This window comes from Atheta coriaria, unplaced genomic scaffold (assembly GCF_025399875.1).
Source record: "Atheta coriaria isolate IRGN ID8LTWV9N9 unplaced genomic scaffold, Caltech_Dcor_3.1 hic_scaffold_1_pilon, whole genome shotgun sequence".
Taxonomy (NCBI): Eukaryota; Metazoa; Arthropoda; class Insecta; order Coleoptera; family Staphylinidae; genus Dalotia; species Dalotia coriaria.
The window spans coordinates 1,077,957-1,103,159 of NW_027045443.1; the positions used below are offsets into that span (position 1 = coordinate 1,077,957).

At 42.2% G+C, this 25,203-nt stretch overlaps 2 protein-coding genes and 1 long non-coding RNA gene across 3 annotated transcripts; 1 reads left to right on the forward strand and 2 right to left on the reverse strand.

The window, feature by feature from the left end:
- Positions 1-628: 628 nt before the first annotated feature.
- LOC135790372 (uncharacterized) lies at positions 629-3,935 on the forward strand. Its single transcript, XR_010547740.1, has 5 exons — positions 629-961; positions 1,090-1,128; positions 3,214-3,475; positions 3,536-3,657; positions 3,726-3,935. It is a non-coding gene; the product is annotated as an uncharacterized lncRNA (long non-coding RNA).
- Positions 3,936-5,619: 1,684 nt separating this feature from the next.
- Positions 5,620-8,194, reverse strand: Noc2 (Nucleolar complex protein 2). Its single transcript, XM_065303151.1, has 4 exons — positions 7,993-8,194; positions 6,561-7,925; positions 6,286-6,501; positions 5,620-6,226 (listed from the first exon to the last, which is right to left on the reverse strand). The coding sequence occupies exons 1-4, from the start codon at positions 8,131-8,133 to the stop codon at positions 5,714-5,716; spliced, it is 2,235 nt and encodes a 744-aa protein (XP_065159223.1). The 5' UTR covers positions 8,134-8,194; the 3' UTR covers positions 5,620-5,713.
- A 139-nt stretch (positions 8,195-8,333) lies between these two features.
- Positions 8,334-19,645, reverse strand: LOC135794799 (uncharacterized). Its single transcript, XM_065306198.1, has 6 exons — positions 19,491-19,645; positions 12,118-12,253; positions 11,647-11,789; positions 10,604-10,862; positions 10,427-10,541; positions 8,334-9,236 (listed from the first exon to the last, which is right to left on the reverse strand). The coding sequence occupies exons 1-6, from the start codon at positions 19,531-19,533 to the stop codon at positions 9,102-9,104; spliced, it is 831 nt and encodes a 276-aa protein (XP_065162270.1). The 5' UTR covers positions 19,534-19,645; the 3' UTR covers positions 8,334-9,101.
- Positions 19,646-25,203: the final 5,558 nt, after the last annotated feature.

A 25,203-nucleotide genomic window follows, 5' to 3' on the forward strand; every position in this document is an offset into this window, starting at 1 on the left:
GTTCGAACGTTTGTAGCGCAGCAGAATGGAGCTGGTTCAACGCGATAACAGAAGGTGTTTAGTCTCCAACACCAATATTAAATGGCAATATCTTAATTGTAAACAACGTGAGCAAGCAAGTTGAAAACGTACTCGTATATGTTGCAACGTAATGACGATGGAAAACGAGTGAATTTTTACAAAAATACAATTATTTATTCTCAAACTTACTAGAAAATGACAGCAGGTTATATCCAGTTGCACTTTCCAGTATCGAATTAAGTCAATTTAAGTCGGACTACACACGCACAAATGAAGACACGAGTTTTATAATCATTTCACGTACAAACTGTCGTTAGTACTTTAGACGTCGAAAGTCATTAGGCGTCGTCGATTACCGATAAGACTTAATGCAAGTTATTGAAATGAAATGCAAACAAGGTGATGAACAGCGCGTAGACAACAAGAGGCTGAAACGTCCGCGGACTTCTTATCGCATTCGTCGTGCGAGATGCTACGCGTAAGATTCTCGTCGCGCTGTCGCATGCAGCACATTTTAGTTTAGTTCTTATCACAGGTACCGTGTCTATTGCAATTCGCGCACAAGGTCGCGTGGCATCGACGCACTGGCTTTGCGCATCTATTGCTTTTACCTGCCGGCTTTATGCAGCAGGCACAGGCTCTTATCGTGAACTGTCGCATTCTTGCGTGCGCAGTTTCGCATGCTCTATTGGTGGATTGCAGCTAGTTTCGTGCCGGTTTCTGGCGTGTCCAGACGTATATCGCGCAACGCGTTTTGGTTTATCAAACCTCTATTTCAATCGATTTAGTGGTAATATGTATCTGCAGTGTTTTTATAAGTAATTGTGCGTTGTGCTTGCTTTTGATGTTTATATTTCAAATTACAATGCTGCGGCTTTATTGTCGGTTATTGGGGGACGTGGTCGGTCGCCAGATCAATCGGAAACCTATTCGTGCTTGAGTAAGTTACTTTTATCTGACCATTGCGATACTCGACACAGAAAGTTTGTTTTCTCCCATGTGTGAATATAATATTATCATATTGCATGTAATGTTTTTGTTTTAACTTATGTTTTCTTTTAATTACAGTACTTGCCGTACTTTTACAATCCGAGGAGCGCTGTATTGGTAAGCTGCATTAAATTATTATATATTATTTTAAATTTCCATCTGATAGAGAATTTTCCAATCTTCCATAATCTCCAATTTTCTAGTTTTCTAGTTTCTAATAAGCAAAAATTGAAAAATGTCACTTTATAGCCTTTTAGTCATGTTTTACTATAGGAAATATAATTATTTTATATTTTCATCTGATAGAGAATTTTCCAATCTTTCATAATCAGCAATTTGTGGGTTGCTATCTCTTTTAGTTTAATAGATATTAATTTTTGAAAATCGTCAAAAAAAAGTATCAAGCACCCCCCCTTGGCGATTTTTTTCTTAAGACTTAAAATTTCATCTCTTAGATTTCGATTTTAACTAGCCTATCTTGTAGAGCTTGTTTCGAAGGTTAAGAGTCTGCGATTTGACCTTTCTATCTCTTTTAGTTTAGGAGATATTCACAATTGAAGAAAATGGCCAAAAATTGCAAAATGTCACTTTTTAGCACTTTTAGACGCGTTTTTCGACCTTTTACTGTAGGAAATATAATTATTTTATATTTGCGTCTGATAGAGAATTTTCCAATCTTTCATAATCAGCAATTTGTGGATTGCTATCTCTTTTAGTTTAAGAGAGATTAATTTTTGAAAATCGTCGAAAAAAAGAATCAAGCACCCCCCCTTGGCGATTTTTTTCTTATGACCCAAAATTTCATCTCTTAGATTTCGATTTTAACTAGCCTATCTTATAGAGAATGTTCCGTAGATTAAGAGTCTGCGATTTGATCTTTCTATCTCTTTTAGTTTACGAGATATTCAAAATTAAAGAAAATGGCCAAAAATTGCAAAATGTCACTTTTAGCACTTTTACTCGCGTTTTTCAACCCTTTACTGTAGGAAATATAATTATTTTATATTTTCATCTGATACAGAATTTTCCAATATTTCATAATCAGCAATTTGTGGGTTGCTATCTCTTTTAGTTTAAGAGATATTAATTTTGAAAATCCTCGAAAAAAGAATCAAGCACCCCTTGGCGATTTTTTTCTTAAGACTTAAAATTTCATCTCTTAGATTTCGATTTTAACTAGCCTATCTTGTAGAGCTTGTTTCGAAGGTTAAGAGTCTGCGATTTGACCTTTCTATCTCTTTTAGTTTAGGAGATATTCACAATTGAAGAAAATGGCAAAAATTGCAAAATGTCACTTTTAGCACTTTTACTCGCGTTTTTCAACCCTTTACTGTAGGAAATATAATTATTTTATATTTTCATCTGATTGAGAATTTTCCAATCTTTCATAATCAACAATTCGTTGGTAGCTATCCCGTTTAGTTTAAGAAATATTAATTTTTGAAAATGGTTGAAAAAAAGTATCAAGCACCCCCCCTTGGCAATTTTTTCTTAAGAATTAAAATTACATCTCTCAGATTTCCCTTTTAACTATCCTATCTGATAGAGATAGAGAATAGTCCGTAGATTAAGACGCTGCGACCAGATCTTATTTATCTCTTTTAGTTTACGAGATATTCGCGATTGAATAAAATGGGCAAAAATTGCAAAATGTCACTTTTAGCACTTTTACTCGCGTTTTTCAACCCTTTACTGTAGGAAATATAATTATTTTATATTTTCATCTGATTGAGAATTTTCCAATCTTTCATAATCAACAATTCGTTGGTAGCTATCCCGTTTAGTTTAAGAAATATTAATTTTTGAAAATGGTTGAAAAAGTATCAAGCACCCCTTGGCAATTTTTTCTTAAGAATTAAAATTACATCTCTCAGATTTCCTTTTAACTATCCTATCTGATAGAGATAGAGAATAGTCCGTAGATTAAGACGCTGCGACCAGATCTTATTTATCTCTTTTAGTTTACGAGATATTCGCGATTGAATAAAATGGGCAAAAATTGCAAAATGTCACTTTTAGCACTATTAGTCGCGTTTTTCGACCTTTTACTGTAGGAAATGTAATTATTTTATATTTTTATCTGATAGAGAACTTTCCAGTCTTTCATAATCAACAATTCGTTGGTAGCTATCTCGTTTAGTTTAAGAGATATTAATTATCAAAAATCATCGAAATAAAGTATCACGCAATTTCTTCTTTTAGATTCACATCTACCGCTCCTCTCGTACGGTACCTTGAACACGAGTCACCTACACCGCTACCCTCATACGGTGCCCTGAATACGAGTCCCTTCTACCGCTAGCTTCGTACGATGCCCTGAATGCGAGTCACATCTACCGCTGCCCTCATACGGAGTCTTGACCACGAGTCACATCTACCGCTGCCCTCGTACGGTGCCCTGAACGCGAGGCACTTGTACCACTACCTTCGTACGGTGCCTTGAATGGGTGTCTTTATGGATCCTGTAAGAATAATTAATTTAATGTATATATATGCATATTTCATTTACATAAATCTTTTCCAGTTGTTGGAGGAAGCATTGACTAATCCTGAGATAGCCAAGTTTATCGATAAGGACCAACTGGAGAGTTTCCGTGGTAGTGATTACTGAAGATGGATGTGTCAACTGGACTACAGTCCAAGAACGTATGTTATATTTTGACAATTTATAATATTTTAAATTTTACTAATCTGTTATTCATTCTGGTTTATAGTGTCCAAGAAAGAAGATTGGATTGCCGGTGTTGATGATGATTCCAATTACGATTGAATGAATTTACATCATTTAGAAACTGTTATTGATATCATTTTTGTTTATTTTGTTAAAAGTTATAAAAGTGCATTATATAATTGCATATTATTATCCTGTTTTCTTGCTTGTATTTTTAAAAATGCTGTATATACTGAGAAATTGAGTTTATGATGGGTGCATATTTTACATATTTGAATAAAATTGTAGTTTTATATTTTTAACTATAAATTTTTATCGTTTTATTTGTTCCAAACGGAGCAACATCGTTACTGCTTTAATTAATCCATAAATCCCTTAAACTTTAATGGAAATGCCACTGCTAGATATGGGAAATAATAAATAATTCAAAGTCAATTTGTATCAATATTAATTTAAAAAAGGTATCACTAGTGTCATCTATCCATGAGTAACTAAACTACGCCGCTATTCGAAATTACCTGTCCATTCACCAGCCTCCTGCACTTTCTGCGATCCTAATATTCAAAAGAATTTTGTTACCAATTTCACTGGATTTCTCGACAAAATTTGTCTTGTTCTTTTGTTCTATAAAATTGCAAATAAGGCCTTAGCAAAAAGTCACTAAAATCGATGTAGAATCAGAATCTATAAACAAAATTTTCTTAGCGTTGACAATTTTAATGAAAAGTTGTTTTTTATGCCAATAGGGCCTTAATCTATAATTATTTTACCAGTTTCCGATTCAGAATTTAATCTACTTTTAGAATCCGAAAACAGAATTTAAAAATTCCAATTATTACAGAAGTAGCATTTGCTGAAAAGATTTCGTCATAAAAAGGCAAAACATTTCTCTTTTTTATGTCGAATACAGTATTCATTCAAATTGCAAATAGGACCTAAACGGTTAACGTCAGCAAAAAATTTACTAAAATAATCGATCTAGAATTAAATAATCTATCAGAATCCAAAACAGAATTGAAAAATTCCAACTTTTAACTTTCAACATAAAAAGAGAAATCTTTTGCCTTTTTATAACAAAATCTTTTCTTTAAAAATTTTTGTGCCATTTTGATGATTTTTCAAATAGGATGCCATCTTGTAGAGATTTTTTCAAGGATCAAGAATATGTAGTTCTATTTTTTCTACTCCTTTTAGTTGTCGAGATAATTACCATTTAATCTTTTAAATTAGACTATTCCGACGGCATACACATGTTTCATTAAAATTACAATTTGGGCCTAAACGGTTAATGCTAGCAAAAAGTTACTTAAATAATCGATGTAGAATTAATTTGTCTATCAGAATCCAAAATCAGAATTTAAAAACTCCAACTTAAATTTTCAACATAAAAAGAGAAATCTTATTATCTAATTATCTCGAGAACTAAAAGAGCTAGAAAAAGAAGAACTTGATAATCTTGATCTTTGAAAAATTCTCTACAAGATGGCATCCTAGTTGAAAAATCATCAAAATGGCACAAAAAATTTTTAAAGAAAAGATTTTGTTATAAAAAAGGCAAAAGATTTCTCTTTTTTATGTCGAAAATTAAAAGTTGGAATTTTTAAATTCTGATTTCGGAATGTGATAGCTTGTTGAATTCTAATTAATTTATTTAAGAACAATTTTCCCCTATCACTGACCATTAAGGCCCTATTGACAATTTTAAAAACAAATTTGTCTTCTCGGTGATTTCAACAGAATATATTTTAAACAAACAGTTTGACCCTGTGTTTCGACGGAAAATAATTTTAAGAAATAGTTCGACCCTGTTTTTCGCGCCAAATTTAAACATTCATTTGAACTTTATTACGGCTAATTGCAAATTGCTCTTGTGAGAGAATTGCCCTGCAAGGACGAATCTGAAAACATTAAAATAGGTGGAAAACTATGCACAAAAGTTGTTTTCAATCTTTTTATTCCAGTAGCAACAACACATCATAGTTGTACCTCACTTTACAAACAAAATTTCCTTACTTCTAACTATAATAACAATTACCAATCAACTATATCTTCCACTATGTCGCCGGCGTCATTTGCAATTACCGGCTTTCCTCTCTCAAATTCGCTCGGTTTCTTTCCTCTGCCAGCCCGTTTTCCTCGCTTAGGGCGCGAATCTTTCTCCTCCTCACCATCATCTTCACTGTCACTAGGAAACAGCACAACTTTCCCATCGGAGTCAACATGTTTCCTCGGCTCTTTCGCGATCGTCGACGTCTTCTTAAGTTTGGGTAGATTATAATCGCCCACTTCCTCATTGTTGGTGGCCTGTTTGCTACGCTTAATATTGCGTACCTTATCCCAGCTCTCAAAGAAGGTACTTAGTGGCGTGCCGCTGTTTTTGATCTGCGTTTCAAACCCTTCGATTTTCTTCGCCTCGGCGAGGCTGCACGTGAGTTTCGCGCGCTCAGACTCGATGTGTGACACATTCGCGTCTATCTTCTCGAGTAATTGCTGCATCTTCCGCTGGTACTTCGCTACCGAACACTTTTTCAGGAAAACTTTGATCTAAACACATAAAAATTACATTAGATAACTGATATTGCACTGAGAACCATTTTATTTACCTGACACTTGGCGAATAAAGCCAAATCCGGGAATGCAATACTATGTGAATGCGCTGAGAGATATTCCAAGAGACAACCGTAGAGTGCGTCGATAATAGCATCCTTGAAACCGTTCTCCATCATTTGCGCCTTACCCATTCGCAAGACAGTCGTGAATGACAAAGGTTTCATCGAAACCTTCGTGTGTTTCTTGTTAAAGTCGAACGTGGTCAATACCTGCAATTACCAGCAATTTATACCACAAAACAAATTGAAAAAATAAATGTTATACAAACCTCAGTGAGAAAAGGAAGAACCGGGATGTATACGCCGCTGTCCCGACTCAAATCAATGAGAACCTGCACGAGGTGAAAGCGGAGTGGAAAATACGCCGCAGTAGGCACTAACTTCAACGTTCCCAAACACACCTGCACAAAGGGATAGATCAAACCCTGTACCTGCGGTTTTCCCGCCGCTTGACCCAGAAAGTTGCCCCACAACTTGCAGCTGTTAACAAACTGCCAGTTATAAACAATATGAAGATTCTCCTTTTTATTATCGACGATGGCATTGCGCAAATTAATCGCCAACTGCCGAATATAGAGAAACACGTGTTGATAGGCCGAAGCTGCATCCAAAGCGTAGATTTCTACTAATGAACGACGCATGAAGTTAATACTGGGTAGTGCGTTGACGCTGACAAACTTCGCGTTCTTCACATAAGCAATGTACATGGTTTTGAGCACGTAATCCAGCAAAGACTCACGCTGCAAGTTCACCAGCCTCAGGATACACAGAAAGGCGACAACACGCACAGATTCATCGCTAGCGCTCGCCCAGAGCGCGATTAATTTCTTCACGATCGCCTTTCCGCAGCTAGGAAAAGATATCAAAATAGAAGACATGTAATGAAGATGTTTAAGCAACACGTTGAGAATGTTGCCACTGGTCACATTGCTCAGCAAATCATGCAGATCGGTGAAATACTGTTTCATCGCCGTTTTTATCTTTGTGAAGCGTTTGCTTTTGTGCGCTTGTTGACTTTTCTTCAGCTGGAGAAAACTGCGCACCGCCGGGCCGAGATACAGCACACATAGTTGTACAACTCCATTAAACACAGCAGAGCCTTTAACTATGTAAGCACCATTGCGTTCCGCGTCCGGGGAAACGCTGCGCAATGCGGCGTTGAATGCCTTTGCAACCATAACAATGGTTTTGTTGTTTTTCTGTGGTTGTTGCAGTTCCTGTTGCCAAGCTTTAATCATTTTTAAAGTAATTTGTTTATTAGAAGATGCTTCTCCATCCTCATCTTCAAAATCACTCTCATCACTGGCAACTTCAAGCTCACCAGGCTGATGAACTTCATCTTCTTCCTCTTTTTCAGCATCTGAATCACCTTCAGAGTCAGACACATTAAACTGCAGCAGTTTTTTGTCATTATCTTGCAAGAACTTGTAGAATTCTGGGTCAGTTTCTTTCAGGCGTTCTAAAGCAGCCTGGTGGTCATGTACTTCATCACCAGAATCAGATCCTTCATTGTCTGATTGATCATTTTGGGTGTCGATGTTGTCAACTTCATCAACTTCTGAAGCAACATCATTATTTTCTGTGTCCGTAATCATGTCTTCTTCTTGCTCGGAGAGCTCATGATCTTCTATTTCCTATTAAATTATACAAACAACTTAGTTTAGTTGTGGAATAGACACGAAAAAAACTAAGAATGCTTACTTTGTGTTGTTTCTTTATGTTTTTGAGGCCTTTGGTAATTTTGGCTTGTGATGTACCGCTGGGTTTAACTTTCTTAAATGTTTTTATTTTAGGTTTCTTTATTTTACTTTTCATCGTGGTTTTCTTTGCTAGTTTGCCCATTTTACACAATTTCTCGCGTGTTTTTGAACGTCGGAATACAACCGCACGTGCGTTTGTTAATTTAGGTTAGAACAGCTTATGTAAAGCTAACTCGCCACAAAACACATTCAAATCAAAGCGTATATAAAGCTGTCCTTCACTCAGATAGGCAACAAAACGACAACTTTTCCACCTTATTAAATTAAAATACAACGAAACTGTTTATTTTAGAAGGTTCTTTAATATGTACACATTGAACAGATAACAGATACAGTATTTTACATCCAGATGTGTATACCGTTCTATACAAATGTCTTTTCCAATTTGCGTTTAATAGAATCACGTTAAATATGAACAAGAGGCAGGAATAAATTAGGTCAATCCTAAATGTCCTAAAAGCAGCAGAAAGGTAAGTTTCATACCCAATATTTTAAGATATGTACATTATTATCATATACAAATGTTGCGGTGGAAAGATGTGTGTGTAACAATTGCTTAATTTCTTAATTGCCATCAGTTTGGCATTATTTAATAGTTCCACACATAACAAGAATAATTTAATAATTGATATGTTAGTGCTACAAATACTTCGGTTACAGATTCATGATGAAGAATCGTGCAAATGACTTATTCAGTGCCGTAGAGGAACTACACGTGAGCATATAATTGCTTATCGTAAGTAAAATTGTAAACAAATATCGCTAATAACCATAAATATACATTTTAGATTCTCAACTCAAGCAACTTCAAACAATTTCGAGTGCAATTTTCTCAATTGAACTAATCTCCATCACAACGAAACAATTTGCGATCGCAATGGTCGAATGCAATCAAGTCCAACATTCCACTGTCTGTTACTTGCCGAGACAGATGCAATAATCAAATGTTCGACGAAATTAATTCCCAATTTCCTACGCGGAGAAGAAAAAACTCCAGGAGAGCAGGGTTTCAGGGTGTGATATTTACGAAGAGTTCGATTAATTCGGCGCTCAAGTGAATGTGATTGTGAAGCAACGCAGAGCAGTCAACACAGCGGCGGCGAAAAACGGCAGCGTTGTTATTCGTGGAGGCGGCGAAGTGGATGACAAACCGCATTCACTCGCGCCGTACTCGGAGCAGTGCATCTACAATTAGAAATCGAAAATCTCGCATCACAAAAGCGTAATCCGCGCTTTGTCTGCGCGTAAATTATGACATCTGTGAAACCAAAAGTACGCGTAATAGCATTACCGGTGCTCGCAAAGAAAATCCACGTCTTTGAAATTGTTCAAAAACTACCGGAAGACAGGACGCGAAAAGGGGGTTCATCGGAAAGCTGCTTAAAATACATACAGAGCGTTTAATAAATAATAAACACATTAAACATTCACGAATCGCATTTTCGGATGGGCGGCGCGAAGCGTCGAACATTCTAATTAAATTGCATCATGCGGGTTAAACGTCCGTCTCGCCCTGTCTACGCCCGCGAGCGAGCAGATGAATAAAATCTACGATCGTACGACTGCAAACGCGAAATATTCGCATCTCCGGTTTTATTGCATTCGGCGCGCTGTTGTGTAATTGAAATAATTAAATTTGTAGCATGCGATAGGAAAGAGCATTAAGAGGCTTAAATGTATTAAAGCGGCGCTCGGGGGCGGCAGGAAAGCAGACGGGAAGACGGGAAACCTTCGCTAATGAAAGGTATCAAGCAAGAAACGAGGCGATCGCGCCGAATTGGATTAGGTTGGAGATGGTATCGGCAAGCGCGCGAGGTCAGAGCGATGCAAATACGCACGATGCACATTCGGGGGGCGACAATTTCTTGTGCGGCGGCGAATTGCACACGAGGTAATAACTTGCCACTTCGACAATGGGACGATAAACATCACTATAAACGGTACTGTTGCCTATTCAGTCACGTTTAACAACAGTTTCCGCACATAAATTCAAAACCGCGCGCGTTTTATTCCCTTAAATCAGTTATTGTGTTAACTGTCTGAAATTTCAGATCCGTCTCATCCGTTTTTGGAGGCGGGCGGTGACAAAACACAACACACAAAACACGCCCGCAGCAAGCGTAAAATCGATCAAAGTATTGATGACACTAATTAATCATCTGGCCCGCCAGTGCATCCGCCGAGAATTAAATAGAGCGAAAACTTGTAAATCTTGATGGATTTGTTAAAACGTCGGGACACACACTCGGGGATTATCGCTTTAATAAATGAAAAGATTAGCCGACACTTAATTGGCGCGGGGGACGCCGGCGCGCCGCTAATTAATCGATTGTTGTTGCGCCGCGACGGGGGCGGGTTGTGTGTAGTCGCCTTACCTTGATCATCGACGACGACATGCGATCGAGGAAGTTGCGGCTGAACTCGGCTGCATCGGGGCCGCACGCCCGCCGGGTTGTGTGTGTCGAGCACTGGACGTATTCCTGAAAGGTACTGACGAACAGAATGGAAGGTATTAGTTTACTTTCCGAGTTGCCAAAGGACGCGCGGCTTACCAACAGACGTTTTTGACTCCTTCGTCGGCGGTTTCTCGCTTTCTCCGGCGGTGGTAGGCGCGCAGGGCGTCCGCGATGGTAACACTATCACGGTTTTGATGTCGCCCCTGCTGGTGCTCCTGAATTTCCGGCTGTTCTTCCTCAGGTTGCGGCTGCGGAGGATTATTTTGAATTTCTTTCATCGCTGTGGCGTACCGATCGAAACAAACTTGATTCTCATCCGCCACTTGCATCATACAAGGTACATACTTCAAATATTCTGAAAAATAAAACAAAAGAAATGATTTTTACCTATTTTGTTGTTTGTGAAGATAAAAATCTCGTGATGAGACTTCGTGGATGTTAACACAGCGCATAAAATTGTTGCCGAAATATCAGCGTTCTAAAGGGGAATCCGAATGGTAAATTGTAAATATTATTCAGCGGCGGCGGGCGAACAGTAGGCGGCTGTATGGACTCATAACACATTATTAACTCGGCCGCGGCTCGGAGAAATGAGCGAATATATCACCTCGCGGCCGATGTGCACACACTTACGCCGCCGCCCCCGTTTTACGATGATAGAGTAACTTTTTCGGGCGAAATAATGTCGCCGCCCCGCACGAAACGTCGCGCCGCGTAATAAAAAATATAAATTTGCATACTCGAATAGGTCGTTCGCGGGCGTAATTTATAAACATAATATATTTGCGTGCACGCTTTCGAATAAACACACAGCTGCCGCCTCCTCGAGGTGGAGGCGGCGCGCACCCACGCGCGAGCTATAATCGCCGTATTGCACTCTCTTTTCGTGCAATTTTTACATCGAAAATCACGAGTATCGAGCTTCCTTTGCCATCAGGAGTATTAACAGTTATTATTTTTATTCTCCGCATCAAAATGAAAAATAAAAAAAAGCATGAAATTTTCCGCGCGAGTGAAAATTTCACGATGAAATGCAAACATTGGGCAAACGCTGCAGAAAAAGCTAATTCATAACAATTTGCTTGTTGTCGCTTCGCGTGTGCCGGGCAGCTTTTCTTTGCAGGTGCAAACTCGCTTACCTTCTTGATACGTTGAATTATCGCAGAGCTCGTGCACCGTGGCGCCGGTGCCGTGGAAAAGCTGCTTGAAGTGCTTGCGATGATGCATGTTCATGCACATCCGCGTGTACGAATGAATGCATTTGAGCGCGTCCTTCAGGTCTCTGCAAACGTTTTTTATTTCGTTAATGCGCTCGCCAAACAACACGGGCATCCGCAACACTCGACTGCAGGGGGTGGACAACGCGCGGGATGGCGGCGGTGGTGGGAACATGACAAACGATCTGCGTGGTGTGGTTGTCGCATGAGCAGACAACTCGAGATTTGACCACGATCGTTATAGTCGGGGATGAGTTATTTTTCGCTCGGTTGACATGCATGAACTCGACTTGCAAGGGTGAACAGCGGCGTCTTCGGGGGCACGCAAATGAATAATTTATTTGGGGGACGTAGGTGGAGGTGTCCGGCCGCGCCAACGCGTCGATTACTCACGGACAGATCTTCTCCAAATCCGTGCGGCTCGCGACGAAAGTTAACCCCGACTCGGTGATGAAGGAGAGAGGTCGCGCACACTGGACGAGCTGCTCGTGTCCACAATTGTGCCCGCAGACGACTCTTCTGCTTATCACTGCAATCAATTACGAATTTATTAATAAATCATTCATAAAAAGAAAAATTAAAAAAAAAATTACTCAACTTAGGTTAGGTTCGGTGATAGATGAGGTTATGTATGTAAAATTTGACAGTTAACCTAAATTAAGCGCTTGTTGACTTTGAAAAACTGTAATTATCTGCAACAATGCATGTTTCATGATTTAACAGATTAACTTTTAATGTCATATGCTGCCGGCAGCAATGAAACAGTAGATTTGTTAGCCCTCCCGAATAAGACGGGTTATTAACGACCCGTGGAGCGATTACTTTCGGGGGCGGCGGTGCGAAAATATGCGCGCCAGGGCGGGTTCGCGTAATTTTTACAATTCGCACTCAAATCCGCAATTTATTTCGCGTTGCAGCGCGCGCGCGACGTGGAAATATTACAATTTACATAGTTTCGTACTTCCGGCGACGGCAGCAGCGGCGGCGGCGAAAGTTGCGGGCGGACGCGAAAATTAAGGCGAAATGGAAACGCGCGTATTGCGCGCGCGGCGCGCGAAAGCCACCTAGTAAGTAAAGCCAACACAAAGATAATAGATAAAGTTTGGTGACGAATTGTACTTTAATTCGCCGACTGCGGGGGCGGCTGCGGCCCCAGCGAGTGGCAATTTTCTTTTCTTCATTTTCCTCCTGGTCTCACTAATATTTTTATGTTTTTATTATTTTAATTTCGCTCGCAAATTGAAGATTTTCACCTAAACCTGGTCGCCTGCCTGCCTGCCGGGAGAAGAGGAAAAACCGAGAAAAGCTGGCTTTTGTAATGTGGAAAAGTTTTTCATCCGCAGAAACTAAAAAATCGACGTGGGTAGTTTTCGGAAAAGATCTGCATCGAACGGCAAGCCAGCCACCGGGACACATTTTATTTTATTTTCTCGCTGGCTGGCGTTGAAGATTTACAAGGAAAATTATATAACAATGCAATTTCCACGCGTTTTCCTCGCCGGGAGTCAACCGTTCTTTTCCGAACGCGGATTGTTTTTCTCGCTTTGCTTCCGACTGCGATTTGCATTTAACGAGCTGAGATTACATTCGTAGTTTTTCACGCTTTCGCTGCGCGAACTTTATCGGCGAGATAATTAAGTGCGAAAAGCAGCCGGAGAAGCACGGCGGCGGCGGCGGCGGCGCGTACTGACGAATGATTGCGTTACACCTTTCAGCAGCGCACAGATTACATTAAACCGAGACGGCGGGCGCGCGCGAACTTTCGGCCGCCCGCGCACCCACCGTGCGACACTTCATTCCTCAGCGTCTATCTTGATTTTCGGCGACGGCGGCGGCGGCAGCGGCGCGACTAACTTTGCGACCTCGCGGCCCGCTCGCGTAATTGCGCTTTCTTCTCGATTCTTTCCCGGCACTCTCGTGGATTCGCAGCACGTGCGCTTTTTATTTCGCGCGCCATGGCGGCGGCGGCGGTGCTAAATAAACGCCGCAATGACAATAAGTTCGACAGTTACTAATTGTTAATTGGATTTGGCCGCGTATCGTCGAAGTTTGCGACGGGAATGGCGCGAGCGTTACGGCGCAAATGCAATTTGAGGTGGCGGTGATTTGACAACGCGCCGCCCCCCGCGCCAAAACGTATCAATTTCCAATCGGTTTCAATCAGCCGCGTTTTGCGTGATTCAATATGTCAAAAACGTAAAAAATGTGCGACAATCAAACATGCCCGATAGCTAACCACTCAACTTGCCGCACGCCCGCCCCCGGAATGATATGTATCTGTATTTGACCTGTATCTACCTGGTGGCTAATCCCCGGTGCGAAAACAGCGCTCTTAAAACATATCAATTTCCAATCAGTTTCAATCAGTTATCGCGCGGATCGCGTGACTTGCGCCAGCCCCGGGGGCGGCGAGGAGGTATAAGTGATCCGCACGACAAGAATACGTCGTGGCGGTCGTTAGCGGATGGGATGGATAAATGGATAAAAGCTTTTCCGATGTGTCGCGCGACACGCGCTCTCACTCGGACGCACGTCGCGCCGCCCCTCTAAGTGCTCACATAAATTTGGCGTCTTTCGTGCGGGCCGGTCCGGCGCCTAATTTAATTTAACGCATCTACGGCCGGGACGCTAAAACAACATGATAGGACAACCGGCCGGGCGATAACTGAATTATTTAGACCGTTTTTCTGCGCGGTGGCGGTTTTTATATAGTGCAAAACCGCCGCCATCAAAATTTCACACAAATATTGCAATTCATCACTTGAAATAACCGGAAAAAAAAACGAAGAAAAAAATACAACATCTGATTATGCTGTTTTGACATGTCAAATTGCAATTACCGCCGGCGGGCGTACAAAAGGCGCGCGATAATTACGCGCGCCGCCTCCGCGATCTCGTTATGATCACGCTTACCAATTTCGCGACTGGTAGCGAGCGGCGAGACGCACTCCGGCGCCTAATTGCTGTTTATGTCCGCGCGACGTGCGCTCTACCTATGCTCGCGCTTCGCCGCCCCTCTTGTTGCGGCAGGACGATGACGCCGCCGCCACTACGCTCACGCCAGCTCACGGTAGATCGTGCATTACATTGTTACACGTTGTGCTACTCCGCTTTATGATCACGAGTCAGCGGCGGCCACCTGTGCAATACCTACACCGCCGCCGCCGCTACCGCTCTGTCGTCTTTTTTTAAATTAAATTAGCGCGAATTATGAGCAGCGAATGTAGCACATGGGTCGGCCGGAGGAAGACCCGCAAGTTTTCCCGGATTAATAAAATATTGAGGAAGATAATTCGAGAATTCCAGCAGAAAACTTTCGTTGGAAACGCCGTAAATATTTTTATCTCGAGTTGTATCATGGAAGATATTTTTGAAAAATGATTTCGGAGCGTTTCTTAAATGTCTATTGGCAAACAACACGAGTTAACCAAGCGCGATGAAATTGCTTATCGAAATCGTCTTCTTCCGCTTGAAATGCTAATCGACAACGGCAACAGGACAACATTAAGGACTTCATTAATAATCCTGAATGCACGATAATGACACTATCTAAATTTTACCCGGATTTAATAAGAAATAATACTTAATATACAAATTTTCTACTTCCACCTTTAAAGCGCCTGTTTTTCCACGGTTTTGAGGCACAAAGTACTTTAGTCACTGGTTTTAGTCACGGGGAGGAGCTTGCCCCTGAGCATTAGCCTACGGCAAACATTTTTTACTATTGTGCAAGCGAATTTCGATAATTTAAAATACAAAAATTCAAATACAAAAATTTCAACGTGGAAATAAAGTGAAAGTAGAAAAAATAACATAAGCATCACGTGGCTAAACGTTGTAATACACTCGATTAATTAAACGCTTCCTACACTCACTCTTAATCAATCTCGTAACTAAAACTCTGGTTTTTTAGATACAATTTGATACAAAAATGGTACTTTAATCACGGAGGGTCAAGACCGTGACTAAGGAACTTTAGTTACGGGGAGGAGCTAGCGCCTGCGCATTTACCTACGGTGCAGCACAAAACCATGTAAAATACCATACGCCGTCAATCAAACAAATGTAAAAAGTGTCCGAGATGTCAAACTTTATAACAAAAAACGAAAAAATCGCAGTTTGTGGTGTTTTAAAAGTTATGTGACAAATATCACAACAACATGCATTAACGCCGCTTCTAATCGATGTAATAAACTTCAAAACAAGTTAGAGTTGTCCAAGTTACGACTACAATTGTTTGATTTTACGAATTCCCCGCAACAAAACAAATTTTCTATTTTTATATATATAAAAAAAGCCGTAAATGACATTGCATCATGCATGATACAATTTATTTTTGTTGTTAATTTTTTAGTTATTAAAAAAATCGCACACAATATTGTTAGCAAAAATATTGGATGAGCGCAAATTTAATTAAAACATTTTCAGATTAAACCAACATCAAATTTCAGTGAACGAGCAATATTCGATGCTTTTAAAATGCGCAAAGCGTAGAAAATTAACCTCAAACAGAAAATAGTAGAACATTCACTCGTAGATCCCGACCCATAATTAAATCCAACATTAATTAAACGACTTTTCAGCGCGCGCGCGTGCGAAAAAAAACTTTGAGGCGCGCCGGCGGCGTGCGGCGTTTGTTCACCTGTCTGCACTGCATTTTTCCACATACTCTCAACTCAGAGAGAGAGTTCGCTTATTAATTAGCGCACTCGTTGCGCCGTCTTCAAGATGCCACCCTCCGGGCGAAAAAATCCGCCCGCGCGCGTCTCGTCCGAAAAGTTGTCGAGCGCACGTGAAATATCAACTAATTAATTTCAGCACTTTATGTGTGTGTGTGTATGCGTGTAGGTGTACGTTTTTCGCCGCCCCCGCTGGACATTTCCATGCATTAACTCGCGCAACCTTTGCGAACTTTCCGAGCACATTTTAATTCGCGTAATCTGGAATATACTAAATGCGACTAATTAAAATAACTACTTAGAGGTGCATCAAGAATTCGCCGCCGTCAAAAGCGCAAAATTGAAATTCCAAAGGCACGAACAATGCGCATCGCACGTCACGCACCTACCTGACAACTACGAATGGATGCGCTTCTTTCGACCACCCACCCCCGGCGCATGAATATTTCATGTTTGCTTTATTTACACTGACATTAACTTTCGTGTCAGTATGCGCTTCTTAGTTTTGAGAAAACAAGCCAGCCGGTATTGTGTGCTTTGGCCGGCTAGTGATACAGGAAAAATAATACCAAAGTAATGGAAAAATCGAATGTAAACAACATTTGAAACTGATTTATTTGGGTGCGTGAGGCCGGCGCCGAGTTTCGGGCCTGATATTAATGTAGCCCGCCTCAACATTTTTACGTGAATATTAATTTCCCGCACGACATTTGAGGGATGTGCAAACATCGAGCATGTTCATGTTTTCATTTATATTTTCCGCGGACGGAAACATATTAAATATGTTCCATTACGGCCGGAAAACGCGCCGGATCGCAAAGTGGTTTTTAGTTTATTGCGAGTCGACGGTCGGCGCAAATTTTTCGATATTAGTTAGTTTAACGCATTTTTTGCGAACATTTTTTTAATCGCTGAAGATTTAAACTTGCGCATGCGCAATAAAATCTTTTTTTTTTTCATTGCATCCATCGATTACCATCAAGATTTTTATGATTTTTGCGAGTAAAACACAAAATTTTGTCATAAAACTCCTAATGTTATGTGCGTTAGCATAATGCGTGCGCGAAATACGTGCGGAGGTGGTAAATTAGCGCGCAAGATCTCACCGCCAAGGGGGCACGCTTTGCCGCCCCCGTGTGCATCGCGTTATCGACGCTAGACAATGCCGCTCGCGGCGTGAGCGCCGCCAATTAAAACGCGCGTTTCATTAACGTGGCTGGAAAAACAAGATTTTCCTTTTAATCCGTTCGCGCGTTTGTGCCATTAGTGCAACTATCATTCGCAATAATTAAGCGTCCGGGGGGTAGGTAGCTGTAAAAATTTACTATTATTAAACGGACTATTTATATCGCAAAATATAAAATCGATAGCCGGATGCCGGGGCGAATGCACGCGGAAACCTCAAAACGCTAATACGGGGGCAGCTGGGCGGCTAATGCACCGCTGGCGGCCGGCAGGTGCATACATACGCGACGCGCGCGCGGGCGGGCAGAGGTGGGCGGCCAACCCCCCCGCGTGCGCATAATTTAAGTTTTTATTGTGAAAGCTGTTTCACGAGGAATTGACGCGCGTAAACGATCGGAATGTTTGGTTACGTGCAAGGCGGCATCGGAATTCTTTTACTTTAAAAGCAATTTTATGTTTTTTTTTTGCTGTGTGTTTCATACGCCGCTGTCATTCGCATTTTATTCCGCGTCATTCGCCCGTTTGTACCAACGAGCTAGGGCGCTTGTTTTCTCACCTAACAAGCGCCGCCGCCCGTCACGCCGCTGTCGCAAGGCGCCTGCCGAGATTTACTTTTTCATTACGTCGCCCCGCTTGTTTTTGTTTCTGTTGTGCGACCACTCAAAGGTTTACCGCCGCGCAAAGGAAAACATTGAAAAATCATTTCTGACAAGTTTCGCGTCGTGACCGCCGCCGCCGGTGCGTGTGCACGCGGCAACTTTGCGCTGAGATCGCTGGATTTATGCTTCTTCTTAATGCAATAATTCTTCCGGCGCGGATATACGCCGAGGACCGACCATAAAGGGAGTGATAAATATTATTAAACGTAATTAACACTTCTGCGCACCCTACGCCGCCCCCAGCCGCTGCTCGGACTTCGGACGTGGTTGATGGGCCTCTCGAGAATATTAGGCGAGCAAAAGGCGAAAGGGTTAAGTCTCTCTGAGGAGGTGGATTGTCGAGAGCCCAGCGCAAGACGCAAGACTGCATACAAGGTGACACAGAAAAATTTTCAACCTTGAAATATAAAAATAACACGAAATATCCACCCAAAAAAAAATTTGAATATTTCAACGTAAAAATCCGTAGATTATCAGTTGAAGGATGTCAAAAATCTGACGCGTGCTAAGTCACCCTCCGAATGCAAAATTGGTGTCAGAGTCAGAGACATGTAAGGACCTCGTTATGCCAGGGCGCGTAACGAGCATTCAAATTCGGCGGGCCGGCCGTGTACCCCGGTGTTCCCGTGACAACCTGTAGGCGGCTCCGCAGGCGCCCGAGATGCGAAGTTGTAAGTCGGCGCGCGGTTGGTAACTTGGTCATAAGTTAAGTCCCAGCGCAACATTCGGAGAATCAAGCGTAGAAACGAAACTTGGCGCGGCGGCGGCGGCGGCAGTGGCGGCGCGCTGGGGCGGCGAGACAGTAAAGACTTTAATTGTTGAAAACCACATATGAAAATATAGAGTGCTTCGGAGTGCGAAAGGGACGGGGCTTTAATGGGCATTGTGCTAATTTGGCGAAAGACATTCAACTGTTATTAGCGTCAACCGTGCGCGCTCGCGGCCGCCGGGCGGCTTCCCCATCGCCGCTCTCGCTCGCCCCCGAATAAAGAAGCCGCCGCTCGTATTGAAGCTTATTTATATGTTCGCGTGCATATTGTCCTCGAAAATTTTACTTTGCCCATTTCAGAAATGCTAAATACAATGCGAAACTCTTGTTCCGACGCGTTATTCTACCGCTGCGAAACTTTGCGCCGCCCACACACACACACACAAACAACGCAAACAAAAACGATTAAAGTTTTTGCAAACAGGCGGGGATTGAAAAAAATAAAACGTTTAGCGAAAAGTGTTCTTTACTTACATGTTATCAGCAAAGCCGAGATCACAGTATGCACAATACTCATAATTTCATGCCGCGTGGAACTGCTCGCATGCGGAAAAGTTTTGCGTAAACACGTGGACGGCGGCGGCGGCGGCGGCGGCGGCAGCAGTATACGAGCGTCTGCGTCGCGCCGCGACGGCGAGCTGGACGAGAATGATCGCCGCGCGGCACGCCGAACAACCGACCGCACGCGCCCGCCCCACTCTACCAGCCCCGACACTCTTCTCTTGTTTACGCGCTTGTTTTTTGCGCCTCCTCAGCGCCGCTGGACGTGATTGTTCATACCTGCCGCTTCATTACACATCCAAGACACTCCTAATCAACCGTGATAGGTATGCATCAGATTGTCCTGCATCAAATTAAATTTTACTTCTGGGTAAACTTTTCAGTATGCGCCGCACGCCCGCCTTGCGAAAGGGTTATTTACTCGCGAGCAGCAATAAAAATCCTCTCCAGCTGCTGCTTCCCGGTTGTTGACTCGGCGGCGGTGATTGTCGCCGGAGCGCATTGAATACCCGCCGACAGACAATCATTTCTTTTGACTCTGCGCACGTTTTGTTCTCGGCGGAACTCTTGGAGATTAATATAAACATTCCGCCGCCGTTGCCGCAAACTTTCGAATATGAAATTTAATCTTTGGAGCGGTTTTTACCGGACGGACGCATGTTTCGGCGAAGCAATTGAAATTTATTCATACGTTTCATGCATTTATTCATGCGTTTGTTTCGTCGCTATCGGTTTCCACCCCAAGGAAAGCCTGTTATGATATTTGTTTGAATTTTCCGCGTTTTTTTTTTGCATCAAATTGTATTGAAATTAAACAATTTCTATGAATTGTTTGTTTCAATTTGTTGCTGAACTACTTTTAGGTGAGTACGTAATGAAAAGGGTTTTCTTTGGCGCAGTGCACCGGTGACGGCGACGGTGGCGTGCTCATGATTACCAACAATTTCTATTTCGTCGAATGATCGACCACGAAAATAAAAACTTAATTCCCTTCTTGTTTCGCTTGCGCCAAGGCGGGGGCGCGTTCTCCCGCTCGGGCGCACAACCGGCCGGCGGCGAGGGCGGCGTGTGTGCGCGGTCGTGCGCTTCTTTACTGCTCGCTTTTTTCGTCGTTGATGTTGTTGTTGAGTTTTGTGTTGTTTTGCGGCTTTTTTCGCGTGCCGCGCGCAATTACGACTTGTCGTGTTGGTCGTCACACGGCGACACACCAATTGAATCGTGTACGCAAATTTGGAGGCGGCGATGAAGAGTTTCAGTCATGTTTTGCGACTAATTACACAAACTTTGTACTTGTTGTTGAAATTATTTTTTATTTGTAAATAATCACACTCGTGGTGTGAAAAGTGTGCGATGCGCATGCGTACTAGCGCTGAGTGTAGGTTAATTCACCTATATGTGTTGGCTGCGCGCTCGATTTATGTTTCTATTGCATTTGAAGACGCTGCAAGCCAGTGGGCGATCGTAAAATTGCATCGCCGAGAAGCAGAACCAAGAACAATTCCGTTTTCTGCAACATTTCATTTCATTTCCTATTTAATATGTGTTTGTAAAGTTTTATTGCGCTGTTCGGCGAAGGCGGAAGACGAAGGCGTGCGCGGGGGCAGCGTGCGGACGACGGAAAGTTTTCGGCTCGTCGGCGGGGACGCATCGATGCGAGCCCAGAAACAACAATCGGAATCGCGGCAAGCTCTGCACTCTGTGCAATACAACCACCACCACCACTACAATCGCTGGAGGCGGCGGCAGCGCGGCGAAAGTCACCACAAGCCGCAGGAAAAGTGAAAAGTTCCGCGAACGAAATATGAATAGCAAGAAGGCAAACAATAATAGATTGCCAAGGGACACGCGGAGACAATAAAAGTTGGCGGCGGGTCGCGTGTCGCGCGGATCACAACCGAACGCGCGCTGTCTCATACCCCCACACAACCACTGCCGCCGCCCCCAGCCGCCTACGGCCATACATTAATTTGAGCGCGCGCCGTCAAATCGCCGCCAAATCCATAAATAATATTCGGATGCGGCGCATATACTTCACTCAAGTACCAATGTAATAATTCACCACCGCGGGCAAATTGCACACGCATTTCCGGCCACACCCTGTATTAATGCACTCGTTTGGTCTTTCGAGATTACAAATTATGACCAATATGGCGAACAACAACAATGACCATTACGCGCACAAATGAAGTTTAATAAATGGAAACATAATACGCGAAAAGATTTCCGCTACCCCCACCCCTCTGACAAAACTGCTCGGCTGCAGTTGTACGCGTATCATCTGAATATAATTTATGTCGCTTGTAAGAAGACAAGCACGCGCGCGCATTTCGCGAAACAAATCCGTCCCGGCAAGGATTTGCGTTTTTCCCCGCCGCCGCCGCCGCCGCCGCTGTCGCGACGCGCTGCCAGCCAACGATACGATAATCTAGTAAAGCCTCTTCCGGCAATTACATCCGTCCGACAATCACGCGGTTAATGAGGCGCGCGCGACGCTGACAATTTCTATTTACGGCGCCTACCGCCGCCGGCTGACAACTTAAAACTTGATATGAAGTTGATATGATGTCACGCGCACATCGGGGGATGTCGTTTAACTCTTTCCCCGTCTCGTGCGAGATTAAAATTGCATTCGGAGGCGGCGTGAAGCCCGCAGATGTTTCCACTTACGCGCGACATCTCGTAATATGTTGTTCTTTGTGCGTTCGCCCTAATTCACTAAGCCGAACGATCAAAGAAAAACCACCCGGCGGAGACACAACGTCGTTTTGCTTTGCAGCGTCATTCGAGGGGTGGGGGGAGGGTATTCATATCGAGGGACAAAGCCCGCGCGCGCAATCTTTCCGCGAGTTGATAAATTCGTGTTTTATTGCGCGCAGATGTGGATTTAATCTATTTGGCGAGCGTAATTAGCATGTTTAGCGTACTAGCACCGCAATTACACCGATCGCTAATTGTCAATTGGCATTTATTCGGCGTGGCATTGCCAGTTTTGGGGTGGTTACATGACAATAGATTTCTTTTAGTGGAAGCGATGCGCTGCCGGCGTGCAAATTAGCGACATGATGTGCACTATGATAATTAAAGTATCGAACAATACGCGGTGATTACCGTTTTGCGTGTGGACGCTTTGTATAGGCTAAAAACCGCCCCCAACGAATAAAATCTTATCGTAGAAAAATATGTTTTCTACTCCGCGGTATTTTCATTCAAAAAACAGCGAAAAACGTGATTTTTATACGTCAGATTAGGTTAGGATAAATATTATAATATAGGTTATGTTTTACACGAGTGTTTAGCATTGTAAAATGCGTTTATGAGGTTTGCGGCAGGCAATTTCACATGATGCGAGACGGGTTGCGGACTTATTGCGCACGCTGGCCGACGAAATCGTCCTGTAACAAATCGGGCTGTTCGAGGACGTGAAACGCGCATCGCGGATGATTTCTGGCTCGTTGGGCTTTCCGCCCCTTTGCGAGCGAGGCGGAAACCGCCACGAATCCGTTTGCGAACGGAAATCAAAGCACATCCGAAGCGCGCGCCCCGAGAATCTACGAAAAAATTGAATATTTATTCGATTTCTTTACGCTCGCGTAGTCCTGCGTGCCGCCACCGCCACCACCCCTACAAGGGACGCCGGATTTTGTTTCGTTTAGTTTTTACCGATTGCAATAGAGTAAACGCCAGTGAAAACTGCGACACAATTCATCACAATTGTCAATTATTTCAAAAACAAAACGTTTTTTTTTTTGTTTTGTTTTGAAAATAAAAAAATGAAATGAAAAAGCACAAGGCTTACCTCGCCGTCGCACGCAACCACTAATTGATTACAACGCTCAAATATTTATTCAATCAATCATGGCCGACATCATCAACGCGCTCGCGATTTATTTCGGTTTCATTTGTTTGCACTTTTATTTAGCGTCGCGACGCATTAACGCGCGCGCACACGACAATTGGCACTCATCAAATATGAATGAAGCGAATGAATAATTACGCCGATTTGCAACAAGCGAAATCAATTTGATTGGATAAATAATTAAAAATAAACGTAAACTTCATGTGCGCCAATTTGTTCCAGCAACTTGACCAGCAGACGTGTGAAATTCTTAATGTCCTAGACACACATCTGCTTCAAAAAGGGATGAAATATTACTCTTAGTCGTTTGGGGTTATTTATTAGTTAGTTTTTTTCGCATTGTCCGGCCAGTAATTGAAATAATGCGTCGGCCACAAAATATAAATCCCGATTGCCGCCCGGACAAGACACGCACATATCGGCGCCCGGCAATGGACATGCACAGCGCGTGTAAACTTTTCAATTGGCGTTTAAATCCCCCGGTCACTCGCCGCCGCCGCCGCCGCCGCACGCGTTTATCTCCGGTTTATCTGGACGAGTAATTCGATCATAATATGCATTATGAACGCATTAATTGCGCGCGATTGTAATATGATAATGGTGATTAATATTTTAATGCCATAATCGATATAATCCAATTAATTAATTACCGAAATGTGTAATATAAACTATGCTTGGCGGCGGCGCTGTGCAGCCTACTATCGATCGCACGCTTCTTATCAAGCAATTCAAGCAGTGTCAACGGTATTATTATAAACGCATTTTAATCGCCCCGCCGAACAAACAAAGTTATGTTATGTGTTCGCAAAGTTGCGATTTGGTCAAGGCAGCGCAGAAATAAATGTCATGCTCGAAATAGAAAGAATTGTCGTTGCGTGCGACTCAATTTGCGTGTTTCTGATAAAGTTTGAACATTAAAAGTTATCACTGTGACGATAAAATATATAAAAAACATTCATTTGCTACGTGCATGCCTATTTCGGGCATGAAAGGTGAGCGCTGGACGGTAGATGTAAAGAGTGCTTTTTAGTCATTCACGATACACGATCCGGACCGAAGAAATAGAAATGAGAAGACGTCTCACGGGAGACTGAGTGCGCGGCAGTCATTTATTTTTTCGAAATTTTCATTGCGATTTTCTCGGAAACTAAAAGCGATAGAGAAGAACGGACTGAAGATTCTTAATCTACGGAAAATTTTCTATAAGATGAGTTATTCAAATTGGAAATATGAAGGTTCAAAAATAATATATGAGCAAAAAATGCTTGGGACGCGCTTAATTATGATTTTTCGAGTATTTTCGATAACAAATATCTTCAAAACTAAAAGCGATAGCGACCAACGGATTAAGGTTTATGAAAGCTTAGAAAATTCTTTATAAGTTATGGTAATATATTAATTAAAATTTAGGAGAGAAAGATTCGGAAATCGAGACGAAAAGACAAAAAAAGCGTCGTTCCAATTTTTACGATTTTTTTTCAATGGCGTATATCTTGCGTATAACTAAAAGAAGAACTGATAGAGAAGAACGGATTGAAGATTCTTAATCTACAGAAAATTCTCAATAAAATAAGCTAGTTTAATTTAAAACGTGAAAAATTAATTCATAAGAAAAAATGGGCAAATTAGTTTCAGCTATACATTCATCCTCGTACAGTGCCCTGAACACGAGTCACTTCTACCGCTGTCCTCTTCTAAACTAAAATCGCAAGCGACCAACGGATCAAAGAACGAATGAAAGATTGGAAAATTCTCTATCAGGCAAAAATTAAACATAATTTTGTTCCGTGGGGGTATATGCGATCAAAACTATATTAAAATATACTGCAT